Here is a 26,228-nt window from a genome sequence, read left to right as displayed (position 1 = left end):
ATTTACTGAAAATTATAAGTTAATCTTTTTGAATGCCATAGGAATACAAAGAGGTGGAAAGAAGTACACAGGACAGAGGCAGAGGGATAGAAATAGGGAGGAGTGTACGGGAGAGAGGGATGAGTTGTCACGGTCAGAGCTTTTTCCGTGGTGCGCACTGTGATGTGCAGCGCTCTCCATGTTGCTGATCTGGTCATTACCCTGGTTCTAGTTTTGAACGACTTCAGGTCCTGATTATTCCTTAATCACATCTAATAAACGTTTTTCCACAGGACACTGGCATCTCTACCAGTTGGTGTTGTGACTGTTGTCAGTCAGATGAGGTTCCACTGGGTCACGGCTCAACTCACCTGCAGCCAATGTCAACCGCCATTGTCCTTGAGGGACGCATGTCATGGAGGACATTAAGGACTTACCCCAGGCAGTTTGCCTCGTCTTTGGTCTGACTTATGCACTGCATTTGAACTACCCAAAATACATGACAACCACACTCAGCTTTATAAAAAAAGTGATGCTTGGGTTTGGCTCCAAGACACTATCTCCAAAGCTTCTCACACTGAAAAACTATCTTCATTGCTAAGCCAGAGTCATCCTATTTGGTTGGGAAACTGATTGAAATCGTTCAGTTAACTTCTACATTTATATAATGTTGTAATTTGTCTGTTAGCTTGATTTTCACCTTGAGTTTCACCTCCCTTTTTTCTATTCTATTTTTCATAATGTGTACAAAACTTGACTGTTAATCTGTAGTTACATTATTTTTTTTTTTGGTGTTTGATCAAGGTTTTGCTATTGTGCACTTTGGAAACTGAAGGTCACTGGCCTGTCCAGCAGCGACCCTATGTTATTACATTTTTAGAAATAAATGTTTCATGGCAGCTGCAAGTATTGAAGTCTGTTCTCATTAACGTGTTTTAAGTGTGTTTGCAGATGTGGATAATGTTTTGAAGTCTTGCATGTTCCTTAGATTTTTACTGCATGACATTCAAATAAGACAGACTACAAAGTGAGCTTGGTATTGAACACTCAGAGTAATTAATTCAAAGTTAGTATTGCAGACTTAAAACTAATAAGTTAGCAGTATAATTATTTACTCAAAATAATTAATTCAAAATTAGTATTGCAGACTTAAACAAGTTAGCATTAGGATTAGATACTCAAAATCATTAAGTTATTGGTAGTACTGTGCACTCAATATTAACAACTTGTTTAAACATAAGAAATTCAAGTTAAGTTTACTTAATATTTCTAAGGCAACGAGTTTCCATATTTTTCTTAAAGGTCTAATACACGATTTTCTCGAAAAGACGAAGCCCCACGTCTGTTACTCACTTTTTGAACAACGCCATGCTCCAGACCATCCGCCCGGCTCTCCTGCTTCTCCCAGGAAACGCGGAAGTGTACGAGCGCGATCTCCTCTTCTCCGGCGTGCACGGCTCTGTTACAGTTTCTGCGATCGCCTCGCTCATAAATAAAGCTTTTTTTCCGAAACAGTTCCAGTTTCATGATGTCAGACTCGCCATCGGTCAGTACGAGCTCAGAAGCTCACGGCTACAGAAACACTCTGAATGCGCAAAATGGAGAAGCTGATTGGGCGCAAGCACGTAGAACCGCCTTACGAAAGCAGCTCGTCAGAATGATTGACAAACAGACCCACCAATTATTTAGGTGATCCACCCGGAAATCAAAATGTTGTATTACACCTTTAAGTAAACTGAACTTGTTGTTTCGTACAGTGTGCTGGTTTTCATGGCCTGTGGCTTTCAGCCAGGATCTGAGCTCAGTCTGCTCTGACGTAGTGGCTTATGGTAAACAGTGTGAGCATGTTTACACTGCATGTTTAAACAAGGCCCTGCACAGAATTCATTTTCTCTGCCTGAGGCAGAAACACATGAAATGATGGCATTGGGATGGGGGCAGTGGTGGTGGGGTGGGGAGGGTGTTATAGCAAACAATAAGAAGACGTGCATGTGATTACCAGCAGAGGGAGGTGGTGTTTGGAGTTGAGGGTCAGCACGATAACAAGAGCTCTGAATATGAGTGTGAGGAGAGTGTGGAGAATAGAGTAGGAAGAGAAGATAACACACAGAGACACAGAGAGGGAGATAAAGCCTCTTCCTTCACCTTCACCACTGCCTCCCTTACAAAAGGGCTCTCATCACACATGACTGGCAGCTGTCACCTGGAGATAGAGTGATCCCGGGGGCTCTTCATCCCTGGCCTTCGCCACCACAGGAAACCATCCACAGGTAGGACGAAGAAAGACCTCAGAGTTGTAATTCTGAAAATCAATGCAGCCATAATCTCTTGAGCTGCTGTAAGTAATGAAGCACTGTCACTCACAGCAATGGGGAGCTGATCGGAGCTCTGATTGGTTTATTTCTCTTTCTCAGCTCATCCGTCATTCCAGAAGGACCGAAATGTCCAGGATGTAACGTATTGATTGTTGAAGGGATAAGCACTGTTGGCAAAGAAATTAATTTCATTATCATGAAGTGACACTTTAGTTTGCTTTAGGCTGTGTACCCTTAAAAATGGATCTGTAATGGCACCAGCTGTAGCCAGTTTTAGAATGCTGGTGAACTCTGCACAGGATGCTAGTGATGTCTAATATTGATTAGACCAGTGTTTCTCAAACTTTTTAAACCGAGTACCACCTCAGAAAAAATCAGGCTTTCCAAGTACCACCATTATGACCAAAGTAAAATAGAAAAAAAAAAAAAACATCCACAGGAAGCAGGTATATTTCTAAGTGTCTTGGTCTTTTTGTTTTTGTTTAATTCTGTCAGCCACAGTTAGCAAAGGCAGAACACTGGAACTGTCACACAAAGGGGCAACCCTCACTCACACTTGCATCCTCACTCACTCACTCACTCACTCTCTCTCTCTCTCTCTCTCTCTCTCACTCCCTCTCTCTCTCTCTCTCACGCGCGTGCGCACTCATGCAGCGTCGTTTGTTGCTAACACTAGCAGATGCCGGTGATGCTTCGGCTACGCTGCTTCCTCAGCCTCCTGACAGCCTCGTGTTGCTTCAGTGTGGTCAGCTCAGCTCCAGCAGGGCTGCTGGTTCTATTCTCCTCCTGTTCTGCACTTCTTTTCCTCATAGCTCCTGTTTGGAGCCACATTTGTAGAGTTCTCGGACCTCTCGTTTCACCTCTGCACGCTCATGACGGTGAAGCTGAGCTAGTTTAATCGTCGATGACTACTACGTGACTGAACGTGACCACGTCTCAGTCCAACACGTTATATTAGAAGAGAAAAACTAAATGTCAATTGCAGTGGATTTGACGTGTTTTAATTTGAAATTATTATGTTTTTTGGTGGTATTATTTGTTTCTGAAAGTTCTGACTTTTAACTAATCTTCAAAGAATATATACGTTTCTGTGATTCCCCCGTGTACCACTAGAGGGAGCTCACGTACCACCAGTGGTACGCGTACCACAGTTTGAGAATGGAGGGATTAGACATCAGTAATGCCTGCAATTATTCACTCACTTCAAGAGCACACTGTAATTTTATGAGGTGTAGACAATGACTGGTTTTGACTGAACAGCCAATCCACTCTGCAGTGTTGTTGTTTTTTGATAACCTTTGAAAATAACCTTTTTCTGTTCTTTTAGTTTTTTTCTGAAAGTCAGACTTCTCGGTTTACCGCCAGCTGATGAAAATGCACAAAGCAAAATCTGAGAAATTATGTGAATACTTTTTTAGATTTATATTTAAGTTGTGTTCAATTTGGGTTTGTGACATAAAAACTAGTTTATGAAAGAGATTTTGGATAAATGATTTCAATTTGTCACGATATTGTCAAGCCTCAAAGTACAGTAAATGATGAAAACACAAATATTGGTGTTATTTTCATATGTGAAAATGTGTTCGAATTTCTACAAGGCTATGAACTGAACACTGCTACACAGTGGCCAAACAGAGTAGCATTTTTTTTTTTTTTTTTTTCATTTCTAAATCTCACAAATCGCAGTACTCATGGATGGCTGAGTGAGACTGATAAAAAAATAAAATGCAGAAATCTATGTTTTTGCTTGTATTTGTCCTTAGATTATGACCTTAAATAAAATAATTCACAGAGTTTAAGGTTTTGAATATTTCCGTAGACATTCCCACCACCAAGATCTGCATCTGCGGTGGCATTCTAACATCTTACCACAGATGTGTGGAACTCCGTTCATGGATGTCTCCATGCTTCAGCACACCTTGATCTCAGGATAGCGTCATCAAAAAGCTTTTTTAAAAGTGCAAAATGAACCCCACATTGCAATCAGGTGTGTTGAAAATGGAAGAAACCAAAAACATGCAGGACGCTGGCCCTCCAGGCCCAGAATTCTGCATTAACAGATCATCATTAACAGATCCTCAGGCAGCGCTTTGCGGGGCCAGATATCCAAAACACGCTGATCAATGTGTAATTTTTTTTTTCACAGAAATGTAGCAGGACTTGATAGTACATGATGTCAAAAGTATTTTTCTCGTCGTGGTTAAATTAAAATCGCGGATAGTGCCTTTAATAATGACTCAAATTCCCCAACAGTGAGCAGTTCTGTTCGGAGCATTTACTATTACGATCTGGAAGCAGAGTTTCCCCCAGAAAACTTGCTAAGCCTGGTGGTTGGACTGCTAGAAAAGCCCATCGTGTTTATGTAAAAAAAAAAAAAAAGTTTAAAGTTGACAGAAATTTTGAAATTATGCCTATTTTGTGTTATTGTAAGCATTTATCAACATTACTTAAATGTAGAGTCTTACAAAAAGTCACAATCTTAAAATGAAGTTTTAACAAACACAAAAAATACAATTAAAATAAATATCAATTATTTTCACTTAAGTTAAATCCTGATGCATCTTAAAACAAGCCATTGCTGTTCACTTTTAAAGGTAAAATAAATTAACAAAAATAAAAAAGTGCAAACATGATCAAGGTGTAAAAACAGGGCACTCAGAGGCTGAAGAGGTATCTGCTGGACTGTCTGACCTCGTCTACTTTTTCAATAAAAAATTGAAGAAAAATTATGGAAAAATTATTAGATTGCTTACAGTTATAAATATACTTAATATTTTAATATTGTACAAAAAAATGCTTACCATACTCGGTCTTGTAGATCCATGTGCTAAATTTAGGGTCAGCTAACTGTAGCATCGCAGCAAATCATTGACTGTTTGACAGATTTACATATTGCCCAGTTGCTACGGTAACACTTGTTGCTGCCATTATGTCCTTTAAGTATTTGTTGTTTATATGGAGTTCACAGCAGTGCATAGGTCCAGCAGAGGGTGCATTGTTACTGTTAGAGGTATAGTGCAGTGTGAAGCACATAGAAGAAGAATATGTATGAATGGAATCCCAGACTGATGAAGTATGTTGTTCGTTCTGCTTCATTAAACAGAAGCACCGCAGTTCCACCGTTTGGACAGTGAATCATTCTGAGGATAGAACACGAACCATTTTGGATTAAATCCGCTAGTTCGATGTTTACCATCGCAGCTTGCAGAAGGCTGCTCTGGCGACGTGCTAACATCCATGCTAACTCGCACCGGCTCTGCCTCATGGAGCCGCGGCTTGGTGGGCTCACCGTCCCCCCCCCCCCCCCCCCCCCCATCCCGGCCTGGGGGTGAAGGAGCGGCCTCATCGTCTCCTCCTGTGCTCCTCTCACTCCGGAAAAAGGTGACAAATGCAAACATTTTTCATAATTCTTATGGTAAGTTTCCTTCTCATGCTAAGAACTTATACTATACTTTCTTACTTAACTTTAACAAAATAAGTAATTACCGTATCGGCCCGAATATAAGACGACTCTGATTATAAGACGACCTCTATTTTTCAAATATTATTTTGTGAAAATAAAAATATGTTGAAGACAATAAGGTAACTCATAAAATAACTTTTTTTGTCCAATTATTCCAAACCCAAAAACTCACAGAGATAACATTTCACGTGATTTAAGATTAAAAAAATATTACTGCAGTATTAAATAAAAAATATATTCTCTTTCTCAAAATAAGCAACAATAAGCAACAATTAAGAACCTCAAATGTTCAATAACTGCATTAATGATGTAAATAACTTTATAACTATCGAATTCGAGTTCTATTAAACTTCATGAACATGAATAATTCAGCCCTCCTGAATGTTGGGTTCAGTTTGGCCTGTAGAGAACAGTTCTTCAGAAAGAAAGCAGGAAATTTCAGCTGCTCTGAGCTTTTATTACTTTGTCGCTCTAACTCACCCGCTCCGAGAGCGGCTGAATGGGGTGGTCTCAGAGAAGCTTGGGTCGACCTGGATGCGGTGCGGCAGATGTGTGAAAGCGCACCGGCTTTAGCTCGACCCAAAGGCTCACAAAGCACGTTTTGCGTGTATTTATTGTGTACAACATAGGCCACTGTAATGTAAAGCTGCATTTTTGTGAGGCGTCAGAATGCCTTCACAAATTACAAAATGGGCATAACTTAGCGTTACAAATGCTCACATTTTCAACTTTACTGGGTATGGTACCTGACTGTCCGCCGATATCTGCATAAGATGAGGACTTTACAGTTCAACAGCCAATCTTCGCCTAACTCTGGTTTTTCTGGAAGCCCGCATCCGCCGACTCCAGTGCATGAAAACATTGTTCTCCACTCGCAACAACTTGTTTCGAAACCTTAAAATTTGCTGCCATTGACACAGAAAAACAATATATAATAAAATATGTGCCAGTAGCAACAAACAGTGATGCTGCTCCCTCCATCGTTCACGTATTCTATGTTTACCATTAGTAAGGCTGCTGTTTTGTTTTAATGCCAACTTCTGCCTGGTTGTCATGGATGCCCCACACTTCCTTGTTTAGAGTGGCTGCTCTGCAGTCATGAAAAGCATTTGTGAAAAGGGACCGTATCAGTTGAAAATTGAAACACTGTATCTTTTTTACTGGTGCGGCTGCCTCAACCCAAATAAAAACAGCCTAAGATTCCATATGGTCCAGTAGTTTTAAATTTGAGAGAGTAATGTGATAGTAATTTGTTTTTACTTCATCAGCATGGTTTCCAAATCTGTCAGCAGTTCTGTGTCGTTACTCATAAGTAAAATGTTGTATACATTGTGTTGATTAAAACAAAAATTGGCAAAGATTACAAATTCATCAAGGTTAAGTTTAGATGAATTCTTGAGTTCTCATAAGCCATCAGTAAAAAAAAAAAGAAAATAATAATAATAAATAAATAAATAAATAACAAATAAAAAATAGTGTGAAACAAAAGAAATATATAGTTATATATTTAGCAGAAGGGCAAAACCTGACTTGATCTTGATTTTCAGTATGAGTACAGACCGTGAAAGCGGGGCCTCACGATCCTTCTGACTTTTTGGGTTTTAAGCAGGAGGTGTCAGAAAAGTTACCACAGGGAGAACTGGCTTGTGGCTTGTGTTCATAGTGACGTCGCTTTTTGATCCTTCGATGTCGGCTCTTCCCATCATTGTGAAGCAGAATTCACCAAGCGTTGGATTGTTCACCCACTAATAGGGAACATGAGCTGGGATTAGACAGCTCACATTTCTTCCATTTGTTGTATGTTAAATCCCTGTCAACCTCTGGCGGTAGAAATAAAGAGCTAGCTAGCTCGGTAGCAGCATCTCTCCTTCCAGGTTGTTGGGGTGTTTCCATGACAACTGGTCTCTGCTGCTGTAAACCAGCTCTTCCTGACTCAGCCTCCACCCAGCAGTGTTTCCTCCCAGCCTCCACCCAGCAGTGTTTTCATTCAACGCTCTGCTCCCTTGTTATATATTATATTATGCTTATTCACTGTTTTTATTTTTACCAATCAATGTAACATCTTGAAGCCCTCTGAGGCAACTGTTGTTGTGATACTGGGCTATACAAAAATAAATTGATTGATTGATTGATTGATTGTTACGTAGCTGACATCAAGTCTCTGAGTCAACTGGAACGCAGTACTGACTATGGCTGCAGTTGTTTTTGTTGTTTTGTTTTTTTTTTTTTAGTCAAAAAACATTTTATTGAACCATAAATGTGCTGTTTTAAGTGGTTTAGGTTGCTCATTTACAGGAAGAACAGAGGCAAACAAAAGCTGAAAAAAGTAACACAACAGTAAAAGAACAATTTTAAAGCTATTAATAGCTATAAAAGCTATTTGTTCCAAATAGTGCTTTGTCAATTTAAACATCCAGAAGATAGAACATCAGTAAAGACTGGACAGGGTAGTAATAACAGTTGACAAACCTGACATTTGAACATTTGAATCATTTGAAATAAGTAAAATAGGAATGTTTCTGTTCTTTTTTTTGTTTGTTTGTTTTTGTTTTGCACCGGACGCCAGGGTGCAGAGCCGTGAACCCAGGGCCCAACAGCTCAAAAGTCAAACCCCCCACTCAGGCAGAGGGCCATGACCATACCCAGGAGAACCGGCCCCCACAGGCAGCTACCCGCCCCAGGCCAGCGCCCCTGCAGCGCTCCAGGCGCGTACCCCGACATCCAGGGCATCACAACCCCCCAAAACCCTCCCGTCCCCCTCCCTCCCACCTCATTCCAGCCCCGTCCGGCCCACCCTCCTCCTCCCCAGCTCAGACCTGCCAACCTTGGCAAAATTTTTGGAGTACCACTTGCCGGGACAGTTGTCGACCGGGAGGGGGGAGGCAACATCTGCTGCTGCTAGTAGCAGCAGATGTTGAAATCAGACTCATAAAAGGTCAGATACGGCTTTTTGTCTGGTTTTTAACATCTATCAGCAACAAGGGACGTGAAAGAAACCCAGTCTCCAGTTAATAGGGAATCAGTTCTTCCAAAACACCGGCTCCTCTCCGGTTTCGAGACACTTCTCCTCCACTAGCTAGCTGCTGCGTTCAGGTGACTGGAGCTGCTGCGGAAAACTGAAACTCGGTCGTTCACATGAAGGCAGCGGAGACAGCTGGACTCAGGAGACACTCAGGAGACATGTGAAGGAAGCGTGGACAGTTTGCACAAAGGAACGGCTCTCAGACAGCTGAGAACCGGCTCTCGTCGTTCACTTGAAAGAGCCGTTCAAACGTACGACTCGTTCATTGAACGTCGCAGCACTACGAGGGTAGCACATGTGTTTCCTCCCGGTTCCAGAGCTGTGGCGCACCAGCCTAATTTATTTTTTTCAACGTGACAAATACAATGTGTGCCGTGACTGCGTGACAACACACCGAAATGCGTGACACTTCAGAGCCCTGCTGCTGCATCGTGTTGTCAGACATGAGAACGTCCACGGTCCATTTATAACAGCGCTCACAAACGTCTGCAGCTTTTGCGTAGTTTAATGAGGCGGAGCGTACCAGCGTATTTTAATGTCAAATTGCATACCTGCTACGCAAAATGCGTACAGGTTGGCAGGTCTGCCAGCTCCACCCAGCCCACCCCCCCTGCTAAGAGGGGGACCTGACCAAAAATATGGAGGGTCCCACTTCTGCACCCAACATGGAGGAGATTTTGCTACCCAAGAATGTGAACTTCGAAAGAGAGTGAGAATATACAACATATATGTGTAGAAAATAAGATTTAAGGAGTTGGGTGAAAAGATTTCAGTGTAAGAGTAAAAATGAATCACAGTTTTGGTGTTAAAGTGGTTCAGTGTATTGTTAGCATCTCCCATCCACTAACATGGAATTCTGAGCATGTCCCATCCACTAACATGTAGCTGTTAGCATCTGTCATCCACTAACATGCAGCTGTTAGCAACTCCAATCCAATAACATGGAGCTGTTAGCATCTCCCATTCACTAACATGTAGCTGTTAGCATCTGTCATCCACTAACATGCAGCTGTTAGCAATTTCAATCCAATAACATGGAGCTGTTAGCATGTCCCATCCACTAACATGTAGCTGTTAGCATCTGTCATCCACTAACATGGAGCTGTTAGCATCTCCCATCCACTAACAAGTAGCTGTTAGCATCTCCCATCCACTAACATGTAGCTGTTAGCATCTCCCATCCACTAACATGAAGCTGTTACCATCTACCCCACTAACATGCAGCTGTTAGCATCTCCCATCCACTAACATGGAACTGTTAGCATCTCCCATCCATTAACATAGAGTTGTTAGCATCTCCGATCCACTAACATGGAGTTTTTAGCATCTCCCATCCACTAACATGGAGCTGTTAGCATCTCCCATCCACTAACACAGAGTTGCTAGCATCTGTCATCCATTAACATGGACTTGTTAGCATCTGTCACCAACTAACATACAGCTGTTAGCAACTCCAATCCAATAACATGGAGGTGTTAGCATGTGCCATCCACTAACATGTAGCTGTTAGCATCTGTCATCCACGAACATGGAGTTGCTAGCATGTCCCATCCGCTAACATGGAGCTGTTAGCATCAGTCATCCACTAACAGTGTTAGCATCTCCACTAACATGGAGCTGTTAGCATCTCCCATCCACTAACATAGAGTTGCTAACATCTCCCATCCACTAACATGTAGCTGTTAGCATCTTCCATCCACTAACATGGGAGTTGTTCGCATCTGTCACCAACTAACATACAGTTGTTAGCATGTCCCATCCACTAACATGGAGCTGTTAGCTTCTCCCATCTGCTTTTGAGAGTCACTGAATGAAGGCACTGAGTGTCACAGTTTGATTGACAGCTGCTGTCAGCTGTGTAACTGCACTGTATGCCCATATATGGTCATGTCCGTTAGAGTGGAGAGAGGAGAAAATAAAAGTTTCTGTTTGGGAAACAACTGCTTCTTGTTCCTTTCCTGTTTGGCAAAACTGAACAAAAAATATCACGTTTGATAGGAAAATTAGTTGTCTTTCAGTTGGTGAGGCTTTCAGAGCAGTCAGACTTTTAATTTGGACCGTCGAGGCCTCAGTTTGTGAGAAGCGTGAGATTTTTCCCCATCCGGCTCCATTATAACTGAGAGCAAAAAAAATGCAGAGCGCACACTTTTCATACCTGTGAAAACATACATATAACATGAAATTATCCCCACTTATGTAACATCTTGTTCGGGAGAACCTGGTGAGGCTTTACGTGTGCTCGGTTTGTTGATAGGAGTCACGGTATAGCCACAATCTCCAGTTGTTCGAGGTGCTGAATAAGGCAACTTTTTTCTTTTTTTCCCCATTATAACGGATGACGGCCGGAGCAAGGCAGGATTTCAGACTTCCAACTTTGAGCGCTAATAAATCCACACCCTAAGACTTTTGACAAAGTTGTTCAAAACTTTTGTAGAGAAATTTGTCTTCTTTCACGTCACGTGACTCTTATGTTTGTACGACAAACGGTCTCGGAGGAGATAATTTTTTTCGTGAGGAGTGATTTTGAGCAAAATTTTACTTTGAAAGGGAAATAGCGGACTTGCTGTTGAATTTAGGTCAGGGGTGTCAGCGTGTGAAATGTAGATCTTGATGAGACGAACGCGTGAGTGTTGGTTTGATCTCTCTACGACATTCCTGCGGGCCGTAGCGACTGTTTTAGACGTTTTTTGGGATATCGGTGGCGCTAGAGAGCCGATGGTTTTCATTTTTGTATTTTATAAAATTTTTCACGATGTGCGTGCAAAATTTGGTGAGTTTTCGTGCATGTTTAGGGGGTCAAATTCGCGTTTATTTGGGCATTAGTATAATAATAGAGAACGACGACGACAATAAACGAATGAAGAACAATAGAGACCTTGCCCTTGCCGCAGGCCACCATGCCCTCTGGGCTTGGTCCCTAATAACTTGAGTTTGAGCACTGATGTCGCATCAAGTGCAGCCGTTTGTCCCGACCCCAATATCATTTCTTGGAGTCGCCAAATAATTACGGGAAAACATAGATGCACAGAAATAATTTTGAATTATATTGTTTCTGAGGAGGATTTTTTTGTTATGTTTGAGTGTTTCTTTTTTGTTGTTTGTGTTTTTTTGTTTTTTGCGTGTTTCTGATCTGGTCTTTGTCCAGAGACATGGGCGCGCAGCAGAGGCTCAGTGGAGGACCAGACGTGGTGACTGGGCTAAGCAGCGGGTTGCACCACGGACTAGGGGTCCGCTGAGCGCCCGCTGTCAGCGGGCTGCTGGCTGAGCTCTGCGCCGCAGCGTCTGGAGCCTCGCCGGTGGAGGGAAGGGTTACAGAGAACATGCGGCTGATCGCATCGTGAAGATGTTTGACCTGTTTCAGCAGATATCCATCAGGACAAAACACTCTGCTCAGGGCTGAAGACTGCTCAACATCAGATCCTGTAAAGTGGGACAGAGATCTTTTCATCATGTCACAGAAACTGAATAATGCGCTTCACCTGGGAGGATAGAATCTGAATCGCTTTTACAGATGCTTCTAATACGATTGTTTTCAATGGATTGGACAAAAACACCCATGTGTCATATCACCCACAATATGAATCATCAAACCCGCAACTGTTGCGCAGTGCTTTTTCCGTCTAAATGCAGGTGATTAACACCAGAGCAGCCAAGACGGTCTGACAGACCTTTTGGGTTTTTATAATTCAAATAAATCTGCTAAAATAATTCCCCTGTCCTCTAATTCTTTGACTTTTCCTAAATATGTGTCTTGTATGTTTTCTGAAGCAAATAAGGTCCTAACAATGACACACATAAAATTACAAAGCATTTATACCTCCAAAAAAGATTAAAAAAAAAAAAAAGACGCACTTTGCGAGGCATTTTTTCTGCCATTGATTTGTTTTGGTTCATGCGCGTATTTGAACAGGGAGCTAGCTCTGACAGCAGACAATCAGACAGACGGCCAAGAATATCAACCAAATCCCAAAAGAAAGACAATGAAAAGAGGCGTAATGAAGCGATATTCAGTGGAAGAAGCTTTAGCAATGATACAGGAGGTAGGGCTGCACGATTATGGCCAAAATGATAATCACAATTATTTTTGTCAATATTGTAATCACGATTATTCATCACGATTATTCATTATGTTATGTAAAACATACCTTTTTATTGCACTTTTTTTTTAAACAAACAAGTGTCGAATTGAAGATGTGCGTCTTCAGCACTTCAGTGAAGTCCGGTGTGCATGCGCACATAATTGAAGATGTTTTAATTAGAATCTAAACAACTATTTAGAACCATGTCAATGTTGTGAACGATTGCTTTCCCTTAGAAACGAACATATAGACGCGCCGACTGTGAGTTTTTACAAACGCTTGACCAGACCTCTGTTCTGAAAAGAGCCGGATTATGACTTTGGAACCTGAACGCCTCACAGCTGAGCGACCGTCACTTGCTGCATTCTAACCCCTGAGAGCAACACGATGATCACTGAACAACAAGATGAAGATAAAACAACAAGAGAACAGTAAACAGCCACGCTAAACCCAGAAATGAAACCTACCAGAACAATGATTCCCTCTTTCTCTCCAAGCCGCTGCTACGCCGCTCACATCCTGAACTGTCCGTCAATAACAGCTTTTCCCGTTCTGTCCGAGACGCTCAGCGTTTACATCTTCTTTCCACCGGTACAGAAGTTGAGATGCGTTCCATCGACTGATGTTTGAGCATGAAGGAATCGTAACAGCTGACTGAGACACCGCAGTAGCGTCCATCAGCAGCTACTTTTACGGAGTGTCCCTGAAGGCAGCAGGAGCTACACGGCTCAGGTCACCCCCTGGTGGTTGGCTGATTGTTGGATTAAAAAAGTGCTTGATTTGACACGCAACAGAGCCCGTTTTTTCAATTTAAAAATCGCGATGGTCATCTAAATTTAATCGCAGCAGCCAAAATCGTGATCATGATCAAAATTCGATTAATTGTGCAGCCCTAACAGGAGGTCAGTGAGGGGGAATCGGATGGCGGAGACGTGTCGGACATCAGCGATCTTGACTGGAGTGAAGAGGAGGAAAGTTCTGAATCAGAGTCAGAACAGCCACGGGTCAAACAGCAAAAAGAAATGTAATTCTGCTGCCCCAAAAATGCCCGACCGAACTCCAGCTGCTGCACGGTCCAGCGTAGAACCTGCAGTGGCGCAAGGAAGCATCACGTCACCTCCAGGTATAGAGAATTACTGTAGGCTACTGTCAGTTTACAACTAAATAATAACATAAAATGGTGTAAAAAATAAATAAACTAATGTCATAAAATTCAACACAGCAGTGAACACGGTAGTTGAAAGCAGGAGCACTGCAGCGTCTCCAGAGGTGCCAGTTACAGATTCAGGTAAAATATTATATCCTTCATCAAAGTACAGCAAACCATGTATTTTCGTTTCCAAAAATTAATTTTAGAATGAACATTTTTTCTGAATGAATACCTTTGTCCTGTGGAGCCTGCAGTCCCAGAATCAAATGAGGGTGAGGACGGACCGTGTGGGAAGGTGTCCGTCCTGGTGCGCAGCACCATTATTGTTATTATTGATGGTTAATAATACAAAGGTTTGCTTATCCTCTTGACTTAATATTTTGTTTATTTATCTTAATTTCTAATACATTAGATTACAGACAAACAACCTGTTGGTGTGCTCCTGCGCAAAAACACTGCAAAATGTATGATGGTCTGTACACACATATGCATACAATAAGGTCAGTAAGTCTTTAAAGGTACAAGACAGATAGTTTTTGATTTATTATTTATGTGCATCTGAACCTCAGTTGAGACACAAAGAAGCAGAAATAAGTTTAATTCCCCTCAGATCGTCTGGGATGCAGCAGAGCAGCCAGGAAATAAAATGTATTTCTACATGTTAATTTAGCAGTGAGCTTGGCTGCAGTGCCTTTACAAATGAGGAGCAGTGTTCATTTGAGTGGTCAAATTGTGCTCAGCTGGGTTAAACCCACTTTCTCTCCTCCCTCTTGCGGCACCTGTGCCGGTGGGCGGGATGGAGGCATGACTGCGCTGCTCTGCGCCAGTTCATGAATATAGCAAAATCTTGTGGACACGCCCCGTTGACTTCTTGCGCCGACAGCCCGCCGACAGCCCGCCTAGACCGCGCATAGACCGGGTGCAGTCTACCAATTTAGAGCCCTTAGTGTTAGACTGTGTAGATAGGGCCAATATGTAGCCTGATTCAGTGATGAATTCACTGAATTTACTGTGTAGAGGTTTAATCAAATTTAAGCAATGTCTCTTTGGTCCATGGGATATATAGGATACATGTGAGAAGTACAAAACAGTGGAGGAACTTCAGCTGACAAGGACCAAATTGTGGTGGCTTGACAAATGAGTTGGAGGATTGCTAACGCAACATGTTGTACAGTGTCCATGGCCTGACATGGTTCACATTTATCAAAGTTGTTCCAAGGTAGGAAAAACAATTAATCAAACCAATGACAGGGTCATGAGTAACCCAGGCACACTCACTTTAAACAATATTAGCCTGCTGCAAATGCCTGATCGAGTTTATTATTGCTACTTATACACTTATACCTGTTAAACTGTCTTTTTGTTCAGTGTACAGAGACCTTGGGTGTCCTGAAAGGCACTGATAAATAAAGTGTATTTTTATTATCATTGTTATTGTTAATATTATTTTATTATATTATTTTATTATTATTATTATTATTATATTATTATACTGTATATTAAGATTAGGCTGCTGCAACTGCAAATAATCTACACAGCATTATGCAGGAGGTCGGGACGTTGTGGTTGACGCGTAATTTGGGGTCAAATAAAATAAAATAGCAACCAGCTCTTTAGACAGTATATGAATTGGGGCCTTTGACCATTTTATATGGCTATCCAATATTATCGACCAAGAAGTAAGTCTTTGGAGTTGTCCTTGCTCATTTATTTTATTTTTTTGGTAAACCGTTCATGCGTATCTGTGCAGCGGGCTGACAGCGTGCCCACAGCCACTCACTCTAACCTAACAGGATGGAAAGATCTGAAGAAGGAGATAACGGACATGGCTGGTAAGTCCCTTCAGTGTGCACCGTGACCGTCGGACTGGGGAGCCAACGTAAGCCGCAATGGCAGATCCATCACTGCCCAGGCATCCGAGGGGAGTGATACCGCCGTCAGTCTGCAGCACACACACATATATACAATGCCATTTCCACCCTTTTCTCCATCTCTCTCCCACATCTCCTCCTCACATAGCAGAGCAGCATCTCAGCCTGCTCTGTTTCACTGGTCAGTCAAGCCGATCATCAGGTTGGAGAGAGAGGCAATCCATCAACATACCACTCCAGATATGATGGCTGTGTCAGGTTCGAATTCAGCCACTGGCGCAGTATCTTTCCACTGCGGTCATGACTAAATCCAGCCAGAGCAACTCACACTGAAACAGTTGCCTTCACAGTGAAGGGAAATCATCCATTTCCATTAGAACCTTCAACAAATCATCTTATTATGCCCAAAGTCTCTGAAAAATGCAAGTATTCTGAGATGACATTTACAGAAATCCCATTTGAATTACTACTTTTTTAGGAGAGTTGTGTCAGTGATGGGACGAGGTCGAAATGCCGCGAGATTTCTCGTCCATGCTTTGAACGAGATTGAGTACATTTATATGCAGGCAATAACTCTTTATTCACGGGAATATTGACGGAATAATACATTACATGGCGCACAGTCATATAAACACGTGCAAAACCCTGAATATGCTTGTATTCATATTTTAAAAAAACGGTCGAAAGGGACATGAAATACTGTTCTGTGCATGTTCTTCCCACAAGGAATCTTGGTCTTTTGAATACACAAACTACTAGTGATAGAGTTTAATTGCTACGATGTAAATAAAATGTGCGGAAAGGATTGTTCAGTTCTTCTCTTTTATTGAAAAAAATGGTACATCACATCAATGAACATTTTACCACGTCTTGCCGGCTCACACTCTTTTTCGAACATCATGCAGAGAGCCTGCAGCGCCCTTCTTCCTCTGTGGTGTCTGTGGTGGGGTTGAACATGCAAACAGCACACCTAGTGGCATGAAGTGCAAATGCAGTCATGGCGTTGTCTGTGCGCCGCAGTTTGAATGGGGATAGGCGAACTAGGCGGCCGCCTAGGGCGCCTAGTGTACGGGGGGTTGGCGCCCCGGGGGCGCCCCGACGCTCGTGTTCCATGTGAGCACTGCTCTGCGCCGCTCCAATGCTGCATGTGAGTAAAGCACTGCTTGGAACCGCTAAGCACCGAACTGCTACCGGGCTCTCTGCTGTACATTGGCACATCTGTAAATTGTACTTTTTATATTCCTACGATCTTGTTTTTTTGCTGCTCTGTTTATATATATTTATTGCTATTCTTATTTTTGATTTTATTCTATTTGCACCAAGCAGTTGTTTTTAAATGTTGTCGTACATATACGATGACAATAAACCTGTTCTATTCTATTCTATTCTATTCTATTCTACACACACACAGACACACACACACACACACACACACACACACACACACACACACACACATAAATGATGCTGCCCTTTAATATGGTTGACAAGCCGTATTTTTAAGACATGCTGCAAACTTTTGACCCACAGAAGGAACTGCCAGTGAGAAGATTTCATTTTAAGTTATTTTATGAAGTTTCATATTCTAACTTCAGACGAGCTAATCTGTATTGTTATTGATGATGACAGATTGCAGCAAATGCACATCACATGTAGCATTGTGAGTTGGTGGTGATCATCATGCTCACATTTCCACGTCTTCTTTTTCCCAGTGGAAGAAGTTTCTTTATTTTGTATCCTGTATTTACTCCTCCAGAAATGCTAAGGGTGTGGAACTACTTCACTCTGTTATTTTTGATTTTCTTCATTCGTTGTACTGCTGGGTAAAATTGGTTCTTACATCTTTCTATCACTTTTACTTATCTGCCTTAGTTAATTTCTGGTTTCTATTGTCTTCAGTACAGATGCTTTAAAGCTGGAATTGTGAAGAACAATTGTGATTTAAGTCGAGACTGGACAATGTGAAAAAATACATGGTGATCATATTGTAGGCAGTGGTCCAGTCTGTCCAGGGGACACCTGTGTCAGGGGGCAGGGTGATCTGCCCAGACACCAACCACCATGTACTCCCCCCTCGAGTCACATCCCAAGATCAGGGTCGGGGAGGCGCTAGTTTTCCCGTAAACAATGCCCTTCATTCTGATCAGATCCTCAGCCTTTGACCTCTGAACTGGGAGTGCTTGACAATCTGGAGCAGCTCGTGGAAGGGAGAAGAGAAGCTGTGGCCATTAATCACATACTCTCACCACGTCCAACACACACACACACACACACACACACACACACACACACCACACACACACCACGATGACTTCCTGCTCTCCTGCAGCTGCAGAGTCCGAGCCACTCATAAACAGAATTTGGACCCCCCCCCCACCCACCCCCCCACCCACCCCCCCAACTTCAACAGGAAAAGAGGTTATTGTTTCCCCGATAAAAACTGCTGGGAAATGTTTCTTTTTATTGCCCCCACCCAGAACTGAGATTTACCCGCCACCTCCCTTGGAGCTGAAGCCTGTTTCCTCGAATAGTTAAAGTGGATTCCTTCCCAAATTAAAGCCATCAAAGATTCAAATCAAAGGCAGATCCCTCTCTTTCCTGCCTCCCCTCTGGCTTTGAGCAGTCATCTCTGCAATGATGCATGCAGAGAAGAAAAATAACCAGGGGCCCCACCTACCCTAGGACGCCACTCACCATCACACGGTAAGCACAATTATCATTGACTTTATAGCAAATGCACCAAGGTCAAGTGTTGTATAGGCTCTATTTTTCCAGTCTTTTTTTTTTTTTTTTTTTTTTTTTTGTTTTTTGCAGGAGTTCGGCTGCTTGGGGAGCGCAGGGCGCCGGCTCACATAGCTGCTGAACCTCGAAGCAGGGATCACAGAGGGCATAGTTCATGTTGCAGGAAGCTCCAAGTCACCTTCTTGTGTCATATTCAAGTTCTGTACCATCATTCTGAGCACGGAAACGCTCACAGGCAGTTCTGATAAGAGGTGAAAAGTCAACCCCACCTGCTTCAGCGTCGACCTGAATTAAAGAGGTCCACATTTTCAAAACCTTTTGTTTGTGTTGACCTCAACATGAGTTTTCTTTTGAACAAGCACAGGGCATCTTGCACTACTCGACCCATGGTTTGAATGTGTAGACTGAGCTTTCATGCATGACTAGTTTTCCCTAAACAGTTTTAACATAACATCTTTCTCTCTTGATCTATCAAAGAGCATTTATAAGGTTTAAAATCCAGATCAGAAAAGCACCTGCTATATAAGTTATAACCTGTTAAAATGATTGATTGGAAACACTCAATTTGAAATTGTGCATTAAATAATTTATTGCTAATGATTAATTGCGGTTATAAAAAGTCAATATCTGATAATCCACTCATGACTGAGACTGATTGGTTGAAGGTAGTTGCAGGGTTCAAGACATTTGGATTCTTTTATCTTTTAGCCTTTTTCCTCATTGTTTTTCTCTGGTTTAAATCATTCCTTTAAGGATTTTATATCTTTGACTTAATGAAGGCTTGGAGCAGACCGTCACACTGTGCAGGATAAACTTAAACCTATTAGTGCCCTCTGGTGGCTAAAGTCTGCAATACAGCACTAGCTTACATCCAGTTACTGACGTTTCCTCTGTTCGCTTCTGCTGAAGCTCTGCATGCTGCATCCTGTACTGGCCTACTTCATTAATCATCACATATTATTTACAATTTACATAGAGATTAAGATTTATTTTAAAATAACTAAGAGTGGCAGATTTCAACCATACATGTTCTTTTGTCTCTCCCACATACATCACAATGAATTTTAACAAGTTTATTTTTAATGTGCATTCCACAGAAAGCTGAGAATGGCAATGAAACACATTGTTTCTACTTTTCAGTATCCTTTGCTCCAGATTTGTCGTGCTGTGATGATGTGACATTCAGGTGTGTACCAATTCTGCATCAGTGGATCTTTTGGTTAACTAAAATGAAGTTATTACAGGTCAGGGCTCTTCAGCTCCTATGTAGCAGTTCTCTGAAGCTTTTACAACGTGTAATGGGAATTTTTTTTTTTATTCTTATTTATTTGCATTCTACGCTGATTTGCAAATCTACATGTTAAAGTCAGCCAAAGCTTTGAGGAAAACAAAGAAAAGGACAATAAGAGAAAACAAATCTTGTATAGCTAAAACTGCTCTAACCCTTGGAAAACGCAGAGGCTGCAAACAGTTAAACAGCTCAAACAGGCAAGATGTATAAATTGGCTAAAGTAGTAAAAGCTTATCAAAAAAATTAGAATGGAAAAAAACTGTGAAAACTGTCAGAAATTGTATTTGCTACTTCATTAATGCAACCTTATTTTATGGATTTTTTTGTTTCAAATATCTCTTTATCTCTGATGATCTGCATGATCTTTGGCTGCAAGCTAATTTTAATTTATGAAAAATCCTAAAAATGAAGGTTGCAGACCCTTGCTATAGATGAAGAAATACAAATGAAGCCTTTCAAGTACTTTGCCTTAAAAGCCTTTCCAGGTTGTTTCAGGGCAGAAATTCTGCAAATTAACTGACAAAACGTTGATCTAATTCTCATAAAACTTGCTGAAACCTCCTTGATCAAAGGATGAATCAGGTAAACGATGATCTTCGCAAGAATTGTGATATGATAAATTCAAACATTTAAATAAATGTATTTATTTAAAATTTTAAGTATTTCTCAGCAGCTGTGACTGAGCTGTGCCCCGTGTGTCTGTTTATTCTTGGTCTTTTTGCCCTGATTCATCAGCTTCTCAGTATGCGAAAGTTCACACTATGGATTACACTATTGCAATTTCAATGGGATAAAATAAGAGAAATTAAATATAACATGAGCAGAAGAAATACTTTGCTCAAATTATTCAGTTACGCATTTTTTGTGAACTGATCACCAACAATTACATTTTTCTTTCAAATTGACAATTATGTACTTTTTTATTTGTAGAACATGAAGGCGAAGTACATGGGAACATAATTTAATGCAGTTTGGTCAGTCTTTATTGATTTTGAAATTACTATGAATTTGCAATATTTTGTGCATCTATCAGCATTCATCAGTTTAAAAGCTCCAAATCAACACAACACTTCCCAGAACCTGCTTGTGTTTGTGTGGTGTTTGTTCTTTTGCAGGTGGGCTGCTGAAATCTTGAATTTCCCTCTGAACTAATGAATCTATCTATCTATCTATCTATCTATCTGTCTGTCTGTCACAAGGTGAACTTGACTTAGCGTCTAGAATGTGATGTGAAAAACGTCATCCTGCACACTTTGATAAACCCTACTATGTGGGTCAATATGTTACAGGAAAAATTCACAAAAAGGAGAGGATGACTACTTGGAGCATATTAACGTGATGCCTCAAACATGGTTTTTTTTTCTGATCATTAACTCAAACCAAACAGTACCTGTTTAAGAAGATTTATGATTTCTCTTAGTTTGATGACTAGATGAATGTGGCACGCTTCAGCGAAGTGCTTTGACTGGAGCAGTCAGCCCTCTTCAGGATCCGTCTTCAACAGATCCCTGTTGAATAGCAGCACATTCAGTGCAGCTGTTGACCGACTGGATCTGGCTGTAACCGAGCCGTGGCGCTGGAGAATGGAGTGGGGGTCGAGCCGAGGCCACCGTGAGACAGTAGCATTTGCAGCAGCGGGGAGCAGCAGTGAGGGTTGATCTCCCATTACTTGAACTCTCAGCCCTTTTGTGCAGGCGAGCCTCGGCTAGCTCTAAAGTGACGCCTCCATGCTGCTTTAAAAGCTAAGCAGCATAAAGGTTGAGCGAGAAATTGAGTGAAATGTTCACTTAGTTGACATCTGGGGCAAAAAAAAGAGTGGAAAAAAAAAAAAACTCCAACACACTCAACGACTCCAACTTGATGGCCGCACAATGCACTTCTCCAGAATGTGTGTGTGTGTGTGTGTGTGTGTGTGTGTGTGTGTGGTGTGTGTAGTGTGTGGTGTGTGTGTGTGGTGTGTGTGGTGTGTGTGTGTGTCCATGCACGCATGTGCCTGCTATATAATTGAATTAATACTAGCTTGTTCTCCATTTGAGCTCTGAACAGCTCAATAAAAACACACTGCTTCTTGTTTTCTATTATGAGCTCATTTAAAGGTCTGGTTATGTTTCCCAGATGGGGGACGGAGTGCGAGGCTCAGGGTGGGAGTGTGTTCACACTGTGTGAGTTGTGGCACAGTGGTCTCACTGGGATTTTCTCTCCTTCCTTGCTGTGCAGACTGGTTTGACACTGCAGGCCTCATTTACACTGTTTGATAATAACGCTTTAATATGGCGGCGTTGTCAGTTGCCAGTGGGACCACTGCCTCTGTTAATCCGAGGAAGGGATGGAGGGGGTCAGCCAGAAAATAGACAATTCACAATGCCTATTCTGCATGCTCAATTTTTCTTTTCCCACCACCGTCAGCCCCCTGCAGAAAGGAGCAACTGCAGAGCAGACTGTAGCTATCACTTTACTTTAGAATATCTGCGATAACTAAGTGGAGCCCTGAAATCTTTTGAAATATTTGAGATATTACATATAAGCATACATACATACACAGATGCATTGACCAACAACCACAGCAAAAGTTAATAACACAATAGACAAGAAGCTTTTAAAAGGATAAAAATGCGTCCTATCAAGTGCAAAAAAATTAGGTTTAAGAGCTCGATCAGCATGTACAACATGAGACTCTATTCAATCCAAAGATTCGTCTACAGACCTTCACACATCAAAAAACAATTTAACAGATTTGACATTAGAAAAGGATGCCATGCAATAGAAATAATTTTAAAATTTAAGGTACGGTGCATACAAGTATGTGATCAAAACAATAAATGAGATGTGAAAATATGAAGAATCTCAACAACAAAAAAACCTTTGAGCGAAAAGGGAAGGCCTGATATGCGCAGACATGTCACATGTGTAGATAGCACACATGTGAATGATGGAAGCCGAGTTCAATTCAACTCAGTCATGCAGCGAAAAGCCACAATCCAGCCAAAAATCACAAAAATTTTAAAGGTATTTATCAAGTGACTTGAAGAAGCCATTCTACATTTAAAAATCTCAAAAAGGTACTGGTTGCAGTGCTGTTTGACTCGCGGGTGTGTGAATGATGAAAGCTACAATGTACTAAATCCAATATAAAATGCTTGGAAAAAATGCTTAACATCTGAGCAATGACAAAAATGGCCAATTTAAATCAAGTGTAATTTTATAGCACGCTTCTACGACATAAACAGCACATTATTTTAATGTGAATTAATTTGTCACTTTCCCATACAAAAGTCAAAATAATCACACCAAAGTTAAGAGAACAATCCCTGAGGGAATAGAAAGAAACGTCCTGATCCTGTTGATGTAAGCTTATATATTGTTTATGCTAAGAAAACAAGCAACATTTACTCTTCAAAATAAATTAAATTATATACAATATTAAATATGCACAATAAAGCTGCGTCCTGTCCGCAGAATGGTATTTATTAGCCTATGCAGTCAAGCCACTGATGCTTTGCTAAAAAGTGTATATTATTAAATAGGTTTAGTCTGAATCCATATGGCAGGTTTTGGAGAGTGCGTGTGCGTGCGAGAGTGCGTGCGTGCGTGCGAGAGTGCGTGCGTGCGTGCGAGAGTGCGTGCGTGTGTGTGTGTGTGTGTGTGTGTGTGTGTGTGTGTGTGTGTGTGTGTGTGTGTGTGTGTGTGTGTGTGTGTTTATCCAGCTCAGAACTACACGGATCGTTTAAACTAAAGAGAACGCTTTAGTATAAAAAAAAGAAAAAAGTGGGGAACCGTAATCACCCCGTGATGGACTTCTTTCGTGCTGGAATCAGAGAGCAGTGGTGTTAATTAAATAGCGGGACCCCCACAGGTCCGGGCGGCTGTGCGCACTGTGTGGAGGAGCGTACCTGCGCGCTGCTGTGCTGTTATCGGGTCAAGGCGCGTCTCTCAGACAAGAGGCTTATGGAGACAAGAGCCTTTAACACGAAATAAAACCATCAAAGTTCAGCTCTAATCCCTGCTGCGGTGGATAAGGCTGACTGTTAACGGGCAAAGCTGCGTTTACTCAAACCCGGGCGGCTCTGACACTGTGTGTGTGTGTGTGTGTGTGTGTGTGTGAACAGGATTTATAGGAGAATGAATTGTCATGAGCATCTAAAAATCAAAACACACTCGATTCCCTGGACAGAGAGGACGATCCCTGTGAATTCACCCCGCTTTGAAGAATGTCTAGAAATCTGTCAACCAAAGCTGTAACTGAGAGAAAAATTAAAAACATACTAGAAAAGCTTAATATTTATCTCCAACTGCGCAAAAACGCTCAAAGACTTGCGTTTGTCATCCAAAAATATTGAAGTATTTTGGACTGTTGATTTTCCCCACCTTGACAATGTAAATTTTTTTCATTTAAAAGCAGTAAAAGTGTGTTTAAATGCTTTTAGTACCTCGGAGGTCTTTATATACACATGCACGTTTCAGTTGGCCATTTTCGAGAGATAACTGAGGATTACGCAAAAATGTGAACAATATACAAAATTTTATGCACCAATGTAGATAGAATAAATTAATAAATCTGGACATTTTAAATAGAACATATTTAGTTTAATTCATTGCATCTCAGTAATTAATGTCAAATGTGGCACTCAAGCATTGTGCATTTCCTACAAAAAACAGGATTGCCTGTGATGTTTTCATTGTGAGTTGTGTGCATTAGGATAAAGAAAATACAGCCTCGGGGCACATATTTATTAAAAAGTAAATATTTTAATATTATTTGAATAATTTACAGTAGTTAAAAAAAGTTTCCAGTCAGGCTCTTTACTTTTTTCTTCTCCTTGTGCGCAAATACGAGTGTATAGTAAGAAAAGTGGCTTTTGAAGTGTGCATGCAGCAGATCGGGTGGAAAAATCCCATTCAATATTTTGGAATAAGAATGTATTTGTTTTTGTGTTTAATCCTCTTATGGCTTGCGTAGCATAGTTCATCAGTTAAATAAGTTAAAGTCCTTGAAAATAGCGAGATTCATACTAACTTTTTATTTTCTCTAATGAAACCCCGTTCTCCATCTGGACCCGGTCTGTGGTTTCCAGGCAAGCCGACAGCTCACCCTGACAGTGACAGGAGAGTTGTGCCTTGTTAGGGCGCCCCCACGAGACAATTCCACAGCCCGTCCCTGTCACCACATTTCTCCTGTATTCACAAAGCACACTGGGGGTCATCCTCAGCATCCCGTATTCGTTCTTGGGAGTATTTGTGACCATTTGCGCAGCGTGAAATCGAGATTTCTGAGGAGATGTGATGGAATTTCATGCTTTGCTATTTTGAAATATGTTAAATAGGAGCTGAAGTTTTATAGGAACACCCATAGCAAGTCACAGTGTACATAAAAAGTTTGAATTGCTTTACATGTTTGATCGCTGTTGCCCAGAGGGGTCCCGGTATGCGTGCGTGAAGAAAACGCAAGGTGGTATCGGAAAAGTCCCTTCCGAGTGATGAAATAACACTGAATTTAAGGCTTTGTATCGCTGCCATAAAGTACAAAAGTTAAAGTGAGCTCGGAAACGGCACGAGAAATGAACTCACCAGACAAAGTGCAGGCGTCAGGAGGAACACGGCGCACAAGCTCGTCACCCGCATCCTCCCGGAGCTCAAACTTCCACTTATTTCCCTAGGCCAACAGTCAAGACCTTTGACGACCATAAATCCACCTGGCGTCCGCCTCACAGTACGCTTGAGTGCCTCAGATGTCCACGCGAGAAGGAAATCACGCACCCCATGACTGCACGCACAAGCTGAGGGTTGGAGCACGGAGGCGCCGGTCAGGTTAGTTCCTGCTGAAGCTCCGCTGCTGGACGTGAAGCCGCTGGGGGAGAGTGGCGATGGAGGAACAGAGGAGGACGGAGGAGGCGCAAACAGCAGGTTCACATCGGAGTTAATCCAGGTAAAGGAAACGGCGGCTGGGTCATAGCTGTGAGCGGGTCCCCAGTGTCTGATAGACGCGCGCGCGCAAAGCTGATCGGAGCTCCACGATCCCAAGTGAGGAGGAGGGAGAACCGCTCGCTTTCTGCTTTATAATGCGCGCAACACAGCTGCAGACTGTCACTGCGACGGGGAGGAGGAACGCGGTGTGTGTGTGTGGTGTGTGTGTGTGTGTGTGGGTGTGTGTGTGTGTGCTGGTTTCAGGAAGTTTTAGTCCCTCCTCCACACAGAACAGACGCTTGCGGAGGAAAAGGCGTTTCACCTTGGCGGCTGGTTTGTGCGCTTGATGTAGATGAATGAGCTGACATTCACAACTCTGCTGCCAATAACTCGAGGCAGGCCCCCACCCCTTCAT

At 41.9% G+C, this 26,228-nt stretch overlaps 1 protein-coding gene across 1 annotated transcript in view; it reads right to left on the bottom strand.

Annotated features, from left to right (window-relative positions):
- The window catches only part of nxph1 (neurexophilin 1), a 128,683-nt gene extending 102,762 nt beyond the window's left edge, over positions 1-25,921 (bottom strand). Inside the window, exon 1 of the mRNA XM_030120617.1 lies at positions 25,478-25,921. Within this exon, the coding sequence (XP_029976477.1) occupies positions 25,478-25,594 (117 nt within the window). The 5' untranslated portion in view covers positions 25,595-25,921. The remainder of the gene's footprint in view (positions 1-25,477) is intronic.
- Between the last annotated feature and the right edge of the window lie 307 nt (positions 25,922-26,228).

This window comes from Salarias fasciatus, chromosome 22 (genome assembly GCF_902148845.1).
Source record: "Salarias fasciatus chromosome 22, fSalaFa1.1, whole genome shotgun sequence".
Lineage (NCBI taxonomy): Eukaryota > Metazoa > Chordata > Actinopteri > Blenniiformes > Blenniidae > Salarias > Salarias fasciatus.
This window is presented reverse-complemented; position numbering and strand designations above follow the sequence as displayed.